Source organism: Drosophila montana, unplaced genomic scaffold (genome assembly GCF_035044405.1).
Source record: "Drosophila montana isolate Dmon_TW-CO22-7 unplaced genomic scaffold, ASM3504440v1 contig_2106_1, whole genome shotgun sequence".
NCBI classification, from domain to species: Eukaryota; Metazoa; Arthropoda; class Insecta; order Diptera; family Drosophilidae; genus Drosophila; species Drosophila montana.
The window spans coordinates 1,010,741-1,020,588 of NW_026997017.1; the positions used below are offsets into that span (position 1 = coordinate 1,010,741).

Here is a 9,848-nt window from a genome sequence, read left to right on the forward strand (position 1 = left end):
GGAAGAAAAAAAAAGGAAGGAATTTTGCACATTTGATTTGATTTGATTGAGTTTGATGACTTACATAAAAAAGCGCACAAAATGTTGTCGCTCAAAGCTTAGTTAAGCTCGTGCATCTCTTTCGCACAATTAAACCCAATCCCCCCGCATCCACGTGGGAAAGGGGGTATTCGGGTGCAACGGCGACCCCAATTCCGCTGAAAATGTCGAATCGAGTACTCACAATTATAAAATGCACTCGTTTTTTTTAGTCTTTGTTGTAGTTGGATGATTATTTCTCATTTTTGTTGTTGTTGTTGTAGATGTTGTTTGCTTTGAGCTCATTTCTAACAAATAATAAAACTGGAAACTTGAAACTGTGGAACGCTTATCAATTTTGTATACGAAAAAGGCCATTAGCAAAGGTTACGCATTTCAAATATATATTTATATATATATGTATATACATATCTGCTGTACACTCAGACATTATGTACATTAAGTAAACATCCGTTGGGTGGATAATCTGTGTATATATGCATATAGATTTATCGATTTTTATAAAGAGAGAGAGAGAGAGAGAGATATATTTGGAAAGCTTCCATTTCCATAGACACTTGCTAAGAAATACATTTTTATTATTAATTTTGAGCTATTTATAGTGAAAAATACAATCCTCAAGATATTCATTTCCATCTATTTTTTCGATTGGATGGGAATGCATATATATAAAATTTCCCTGTCTCTTATATTTGGCATCCTTTGTGAGGTGCTCAACATCTGATAGTTAGTTTTGTCTGCAAACACACATAAAAGAAAGTAAATGTCGGCAGTGAACGAATAGGAGATACCCTAAGAGAAACTCTTCTTACCGTCTACATTCTAGCCTTCGTCTGCCTGGCTTACTTGAATTCATGAGAATCGAGGAGTAAGGCATCGCTTCAAAGTACGTCGCTTCAAATTTAAAGCGCAGCTTGAGTTTAACATACATACATACACACATACATACATACATACATACATACATACATACATACATACATACATACATACATACATACATGCACACAAACGGGGCAAGTTATCGAATATCGGAAACAAACTCGATCTGCGCGGGCACTAGGAGGACCTACCGCTAAAATTTCAAGTCTCTAGCTCTTATAGGTTCTGAGATCATTGCGGACAGACGGACGGACAGAGATGCTTCCGTCTGTCTGTTACATACATTTGAACAAATACATAATACCCCTTTTATTCTCGAAATCGATATTTATCGATATAAAGAAAAGTGGAGAAAGTAAGTTAGAAATATTGAGTAAACCAAAACGTAACCTTAACCCAGAGAATAGTCTAGATTTGTGAACTAGTTTTACTGGGCTTGAGAAATCGACTCGTCAGCAAATGCTGTTCCGAATCACAGAACTTCATAAAAGCTAAGAACTTCTGATGTCTACAAGTACAACTCTTAAATGTATTCAAATTCAAATTATGTGGCATATGTGCTGAAAATTTCAGTAAGAATTTTCCATGTTTGACAAAGTGTCTTCCATGATAAATAAATATCGTAAAAACTTAAACAAGTGCTTGAAATTTGACACAGTCTTTTTGCTAAAAAATTTAGCCCAAGTCGAATCGGTTTTGTGACGAACCGGTTAGAAGTCGAATTTCCAACCTTGAACCTTAAGCCGGATCAGTTGGGTAGACGAACGTAAACCTGAACCGAACCATATTCAAGGCAAAATCAAAAATCGAATTACCGAAAAGGTTTCTTGGATTTGAATCTATAATTCCTACAATTCAAAAACAAAGTGAACTCTATTTAAAATATGTTTTGCTGCTCAATAGAAAAAGAAAAAAAACAACAATTTTGTGTCCAATTTCAATTGTCGATTATTTTTATTGGACTGATCTTCAGGTGCTGGGTAAAAAATAAAAACATTAAAAAAAAAAGATCGTGAGATGGTCAAACGCCTTTATGGACAAGCTTCCTGCGTATGGTTTCGTCCAGAGGCGGAATGGCCTCGCGTGGTATCAGGAACGTGGACAGATTGAACAGATCCAGGAATACTTTGTACCGATCGCTGAAATGAAAGCGAAGAGAGTAACACGATCAGCGATCGGCTCAGGTGACAGACAGAGAGAGAGAGAGAGAGAGAGAGGGGGTGAGGGGGAGAGGGGGTTACGCACCTGAGTGTGGAGCGTAGATATTGATAGCCGGATGAGCCGCCAGTGCCGAGCTGCTGGGAACCGATCATGCGTTGCACCATGATCACATGATTGTCTGTGGGAAAGGAAAGTGCAAGTGAAACGGATGAAAGTTGTGTGGCGAGAGAGAGAGAGAGAGAGAGCGAGAGAGAGAGAGAGATTGCACTTACAGCGCCACTTGGTGATCAGCGAGTCGATGTCCATCAGCAGGGTCAGGAGCTGATGGGGCTGGCTAAAGCGCGGCTCGTCGCGATAGAATGTGATCATGATGGCGCCCTGGAGGGCGCGATGGCTGAAGCGTCGATCGCCGCGCTTCACCAGCGCCTCGTGCACGGCCGGATCGAAGATGGAGCGATAGACCTCGCGTCGCTTCTCGATATCCATGAGGCGATAGTTTTTGGCCCGTTCCACCGGCTCGAGCAGTGCGCTCTGCACCTGGGCGGCCAGGAACTGATCGACGCTCTGCTGGAATTTCGACCAGAAATTGAAACCGTTCTCCTCCAGGCCAGGCGTACGCTCCAGCCAGCGCTGCACCAGCACCAGCAGCGAGGGCCCATCCTCGGAGCTGCGTATCGCGTGCAGCGCCTGCTCATCATTCCCAAACACATCCGAATATTTCTGATTGTATTTGACACGCTGCTCGGTTAGGACGCCCAGCTTGTTCTCGATCAGACGGAATTGCAGCGACTGAAAGCCCGATGCGGGCGCCAGATATTTGCGAAAGTCCATGAAATCCAACGGGGTCATTGTCTCCAATATGGGCACCTGATCGACCAGCAGCTGGCGAACGTTCAAGAAATTCAGTCGAGTTGGGATTACAAACAAACAAAAAAAAACATGCTTCGATTCTCAAAATGAGGCGTGAGATCTCAGAGATTGCCACAGAAAGCAATATCTATGAGATCGCTTCACGAAGATATTTAGATAAAGTTAACATTTTAGAAAAGAAAGTACTTCTAAATATTTTGCTTAAGATCGTTTGAAAAGTTGAAGTAAAACAAGTAAGAGGCTCTTGTCGGTAGTTCCCGACTAGGGGATACCCTGAACCTTCTTCTTCCGACAGGCGATAGCTATAAAATGAAAGATACTTGATATATATATACTATTCTAGAAGCTACATGTCAAGTTTGGTGACTCTAGCTCATCTTATTTACCAAAATTGCTCAAAATACAGGACTCGATATAGATTTTTATCGATTACTTGGAAACGGGCCAAGTTATCGAATATCGGAAACAAACTCGATCTGCGCGGGCACTAGGAGGACCTACAGCTAAAATTTCAAGTCTCCAGCTCTTATAGATTCTGAGATCCTTGCGTTCATACATACGCACAGACAGACGGACGGACAGACGGACGGACATGGCTAGATCGACTCGGCTGTTAATGCTGATCAAGAATATATATGCTTTATGGGGTCGGAGATGCTTCCTTCTGCTTGTTACATAAATTTGCACAATTCCATTATACCCTTTTTAACGATTTTTAATGGGTATATGGTATGGTAAAATCTATGAGATCGCATCAGGAATATGTTTAAATATATAGAGAAAAATATTGTGCAAAAGGGTGGCTAGGGATCGTTTCAGGAAGAATCGTTTTGTGAGATATTTTCGATTTTTAAATATTGAAAAATTTAAGAAAATCAAATAGTTTCAGATATTGCTTGAGATCATTTGAATAGTTTAAGTAAAACAAGTGAGAGGCCCTTTTGTGATAAAAAATTGAATATTTTCCAAGCTATTTAATTTTATGATTTATATAATTTAAATGCAAGTTAATTGATATCATTTTATAGATTAAGAGCTCAATTGCATTAACTATAGGCTTAAGATTTACAAAACTTGCTCATAAAAGGTACCAAAAATTTCAATATTTTGAAAATTAAAAAAAAAACCCTTATAAGAAAAACCTTAAAAACTTCTTGAACAATTTAAAAACATGTAAAACTTTTTTAAATAATAATCCGTTTCGGTTTTAGAGGCACCAAATCTATCTAGAAATATCGATTTCATGAAAAGCGCTTATAAACTGTGTCTAAGACATTTTTCTCAATATGATCCATTGATCTATTAAGGTCTTTAAATGAAACAGAACAGCCCAAAGGGCTTCTTAAATAAATCCACTCTCCAGAACTCTCTAAGTTTATTACCTATCAACAGAAATCAAAACAGTTGAATCCTTTCTTTTATATAAGTCTTTTCTAGATTGTTTTGAGAATTTATCGAACTTATCGAACTTATCTAAGTTGTCATAGAGGGAAATATTATAGATCAGCAGAGATTCATTAGGACATCTAATGCGCTATTTGGGGAAAGGAGAGATCGTTTTGGAGGGTTTATTATCTACATAATCAAACTTTACAGATCATAAAGTGATCTTTTTCTTTATAAGTTACGATCAGTGCAAAAATGTTTACAAAAAAGATTTTTTTTCTAATTTGAGAAAAACTTAAGGTACAAATATAGAGATATACTCTAAAGATTCTTCAGTTGAGCTAGATATAAATGGTGATTGGTAGATTTGTGGAAAAGGCTTAAATAGATCGTATTAAAGAGCTTTCGGTGGTAATTTAGAAATTAGTTCTTTGATTGATTTGGGTTTTATAAAAGAAAGTATTCACTCAAGAAATAAGAAATGCCTTCCTCATAATGGATCTCAAACCATAAAGCAGGATCTCCAAAGCCTTCCGATCTTGAGCTAGTCAATAGATCAGTTTTCGATCATGATAGTCGACTCTTTAAACGCTAGATCTTAACTTTTTATACCCTAAACCCATTAAAAATGGGTAGAAAGGGTATAATGTATTTGTGCAAATGTATGTAACAGGCAGAAGGAACAGCCGAGTCGATCTAGCCATGTCCGTCTGTCTGTCCGTCCGTCCGTCCGTCTGTCCGTATGTATTAACGCAAGGATCTCAGAACCTATAAGAACTGGACACTTGAAATTTTGGCTGTAGGTCCTTCTAGTGCCCGCGCAGATCGAGTTTGTTACCGATAATCGATAACTTGCCCCGTTTCCAAGTAATCGATAAAAATCTATATCGAGTCCTGTATTTTGAGCAATTTTGGTAAATCATATGAGCTAGAGTCACCAAACTTGACATGTAGCTTCTAGAATAGTATATATATATCAAGTATCTTTCATTTTATAGCTATCGCCTGTCGGAAGAAGAAGGTTCAGGGTATCCCCTAGTCGGGAACTACCGACTAGAATCTCTTACTTGTTTTTGTATAATCACATCGGATTCTGTCTATACTATGAGAAATGTTGATCAGCTTAAGATCTGGTGGATCGCTTACCTTAAGTATGAGAACGACGCGATTTAAGCGTTTGACGATTTCCAATGTTTTGGTCTCGTCGATGACCTCCGCGTCGAGCATTTCACGTATGGAGTCGAATTCGAAGATGATCTGCTTGAACCACAGCTCGTAGGCTGTCAAGAGATACAAATTGATTTACAGATTGTTTCAGAGAGATCGAGACAGTGAATGGGGGAGGAGGGAGGAGGGAGGAGGGAGGGAATTGTACCCTGATGCGTTATGATAAACAAATGCTCATCGTGGACGGGCCTCTTGTCCTCCATGGAGAGCATGCACTGCGCATCCAGCAGCTTGTCCAGCATCAGATACTCGCCATAGATTTTGCCCACCTCATTGGACAGTGGAACGGCGCCATCATCGTGCTCATTTCTGTAGTAGCGACAAACAAATCTGTTCTGACTGCACGATTTGATTTTAGCGAAATTGAAAGGCTTACCCAATGCCAGCATAGGGGCAGCTCATGATTTCGGATTCCAATTGACAGCGATCGGATGCGACTCGCAGCAGCTCGTGCCTCAGACTGAGCCCACTAATAAAAAAACAAAAAAACAAACATAAGATCGCAGCAAGTTGGCAGTTCCAAGCCAGTGCACAGCTGCCAGCTCTCAGCTTACGGAGCGCCATTCGACCAGAGTTCACACACAGATTCCTATGAATACCCTGTAAAACAGAGGCGTATGGCTCAGACGAAAGGCGTACAAAACGATGATCTTTTATGTGTAGACACATTTGCCTGAAAATCGATAAATATCGATAAATATCGATTGAGCGGCTCGCTCTTTGGCGCATAACTCGAGAAATATACGAGCTATCAGCCTCAACTTTGGCATGTAGCTGCTTGAATACCCTAGAAAAGCAAGACATAAATCAGTTTTTTGATTTGTATAAAATTTCGAAATAATCGTTGAGCAAATGCAACTACAAGAGCGGGCAGCGGGCTCTGTCTGCATATAGTTAAGAGAATGTTTACAGGGTAGCTGCTAGTCGTGCTCGCCAGCCAGACTGCGCGCTCTTATCGCCGTTGTCTGTCCAGTGTCGATTGTTGTTTTGGGGCCTTATCAATGAGAAGGGTTTCGTTGCCGTACCAAGTCGGAAGGTCGAATCCCATCTTCGTCCAACTCGCATTTAAACAGCAATTTTTTTTTAGTTTTTTGTTTTTTTTTTTTTGTGGTTTTTTTTCATATAATTGTTTTTTTTTTGTTTAAAATGTATTTGTGAGTCATTTGGCTCAGTCATATTTTTAAATTTGTTATATAACTTGTTTAATTTAATGTTACCTTTGCCTGTTCTTAAGTTTTTTGTTCTTCGTTTCTTTCTTTCCCTTTGCGTTATTTTAATATCTATGTTTATTTATATATATATATTTATTTTTGTTGTTGCTTAATTCTTTAATGAATACACATTTTCACATTTTCGTGTGTGTCTTGGTTATTTGTTTGTTGTTGTTGTTGCATTTGTTGTTTTTGTTGCATGCCACAAAAAAAAGTCGTCATAACCATTCAATAGATTAGTGTATAATATATATACTAATTTTAATTTGTATATATATATATATATATATTTTATATAATTTGTGAACTACATTTTGCATTAGAAAAAAAATAGTTATAGCTGATATTCAGACAATTAAAACAATTAAGTGTGCTCTAGTCGGGCGTGCCCGACTCGCAGATACCCTCAACCCAGCGCCAAGCTGTCCTTACATTCTACTTTCCAGCTTTTCTCTATGCATGCACACATACATACACACATACATAGACACACACACAGTTATGCACAAGTTTTGTAATCGAAATTTATCGTTTTTTTGCAAAAATGTAAGACTCTTTTGAATATATATTTTAAATGTTGAGTTTTTCGGCTTTTCGATACTTATCGATTTGGTGTCAGCAAGAAAAACGTCTTTTGAATATGTATTTAAAATTTCTAGTGTTTGGCTTTTGTAATCGATATTTATCGATTTTGTGCATACAACAAACGTCTAGGCTTTAACTTTTGTAAACGATATTTATCGATGTTGTGCAAAAAAAATGGAAAACTCTTGACTATATATATTTCAAATATCTATATTTTTTGCGTTTGTTATCGATATTTATCGATATTATGTATGTCGAATTCTTAGGCATTAACTTTAGCTCGTTCACACAGGCGGACAGGCGGACGGAGGGAGGGACATGGCTGGATCGTGTCATATATATATATATATATATGTATATTCTTTTGTCTGTTACATACGTGTGCACAGAATCAATATACCCGTTTTAACCGTTTTCAATGGGTTCAGGGTATAAAAACACAAACTTTCACGTTTTCGTTTCGTTTCGTTTCGTTTTTTTTACTCTTTACGTTTCCATTAAATTATATTTGTTCATTTATGTATTACATAAACATCTAATATATATATATATATATATATTTTTTGGTATTTATATATATATATATATATATTTATTAAATATGCAAATCGCGCTGCTTTTGTCAATTCAAAATTGTTTGGTTTTTCTCTCTGAATCGAATTGTGAATTTGTTTCGCATTGCGCCTAAAACTGCGCTTTGCAATATTTTGTTGTATCGATTAAAAACTAATCACACACATATATATATATATATAGTTATATATGGTTTATATATATATATGTGTATAAATATATGTGTCTAAGTTCGTTTTGCGCTGTGGATCTAGATCTATTAAATCTATGTTTTATATCTGTAGCTCTATCTAACTCGGCTCTCGCTCAATGCTTTGCGTTGTCTTTGTTCTTGTTATCTTTAGTATATATATTTATCATATAATATATGCCTATATATTTGTATAGGTTTATCATAGACATTAACGCAATATGTGAATTTTAAAAAATAATATTCGCTTTCGACACGTTTTTTTCTTCTATTCGTTATGTTTATCTTTTTTTGTTCTGAATAGTATATGTATATATATATAGTATATACTTATATAGTATTGTATGCACTTTTCATTCAATTTTTGTTATATTTTTATTTTCATTTATTTTTACCTGTTTCAAGTTGTAGTTTTTTTCGAACAAGCTTTTTGTTGGTTTGTCTTTTGTGCAACTTTGGCACTTTTACTTAGAAGTAGATGATTTACGAATGATTCAATAGATAGTACGCATTATGCACACACACACACACACACACATATATATATACATATATATATGTGTGGACATGCACACACATATATGTATATACACATATAGACGTATTCATGAAACCCAAACAAACTGCAGCTCACAAAAGATACGCATGTGAGAAAGTCACGCCCAAAAGTACATGCATATGGAATGTGGCGAATCAAATTTATATTCAATAAAAATTGAAAATAAAAAAAAAAATAAATATAGAGTAGCGCTGCATTCGGCGCGCCGAAGTCCAAATACCCTTGCAGAACTAGTAAAGGAAAAAGAAAAGTAATTGATTTAAACTATAAATATATATATATATATATATAAATATATAACAACCCGTTAACTTGATCTTTAAATCATCTCATATTTTCGTTGTTCTCGACTTATAAAGAGACTCTCTGCATGATATTTGCGCAAACATAACCTCAAATTGCGCATGAGAATCGCATAGAAGCGGACAATGCCATGCTTGACGAAAGTTAAGAAATTATAAGGCCCTCTGCATGGGTATTACAAAATATATCGCATATTTATTATACAAAGTACAAAAAAAAAAACACGAGTACATATTATATTATTATGGGAAAAAAATTATATATATAAATTATAATAATAATATATGAATAATTATATATTAACGCTTAAGTATAGTCCCGCTAGTTAAGTTCTTCTTTATATAAGTTATATATATATATATAATAGCTTGGAAAAAAAAAAACACAATTTTTCGTACATATTTTTTGTCGTTTTTTGTTTTGTTTTTTTTTTTTTTTTTGGTTTTTTTTTTGATTTTGTTCTAGTTTTGCGTGTGAGAAAAGTTCGCTATAGCAACAAATTGCACTACATTCAAATATATATATATATATATATATATATATATATATAATATGTATATATAATATAATATAATTTAATTTATGCATATTTCTTTTGCCTAAAATCAAATGCAATTTCCTTATCATTGAGCAAACACGTTCGTTAAAGCGAATCAACTAAGCGAACAAAATTTTGAATTAAATCAAAATATTAATAATAATATACATATAGGTAATTAATTTTAAAATTTTGTGTATATATATTTATGTTGTTGTTGTTTTTGTTTTGTTTTTGTTTTGTTTTTGTTTTGTTTTTGTTGCATTTGTAGCACCCAGCATGTAATAAATAAATTCTTAATCAATTTTGGTTTTTCGTTCTCTT

The 9,848-nt window shown here is 35.6% G+C and overlaps 1 protein-coding gene across 1 annotated transcript; it reads right to left on the reverse strand.

Moving 5' to 3' along the window:
- Positions 1–1,907: 1,907 nt before the first annotated feature.
- Positions 1,908–6,026, reverse strand: vermilion (Tryptophan 2,3-dioxygenase vermilion). Its single transcript, XM_064680355.1, has 6 exons — positions 5,942–6,026; positions 5,714–5,874; positions 5,485–5,618; positions 2,355–2,964; positions 2,167–2,260; positions 1,908–2,060 (listed from the first exon to the last, which is right to left on the reverse strand). The coding sequence occupies exons 1-6, from the start codon at positions 5,965–5,967 to the stop codon at positions 1,943–1,945; spliced, it is 1,143 nt and encodes a 380-aa protein (XP_064536425.1). The 5' UTR covers positions 5,968–6,026; the 3' UTR covers positions 1,908–1,942.
- Between the last annotated feature and the right edge of the window lie 3,822 nt (positions 6,027–9,848).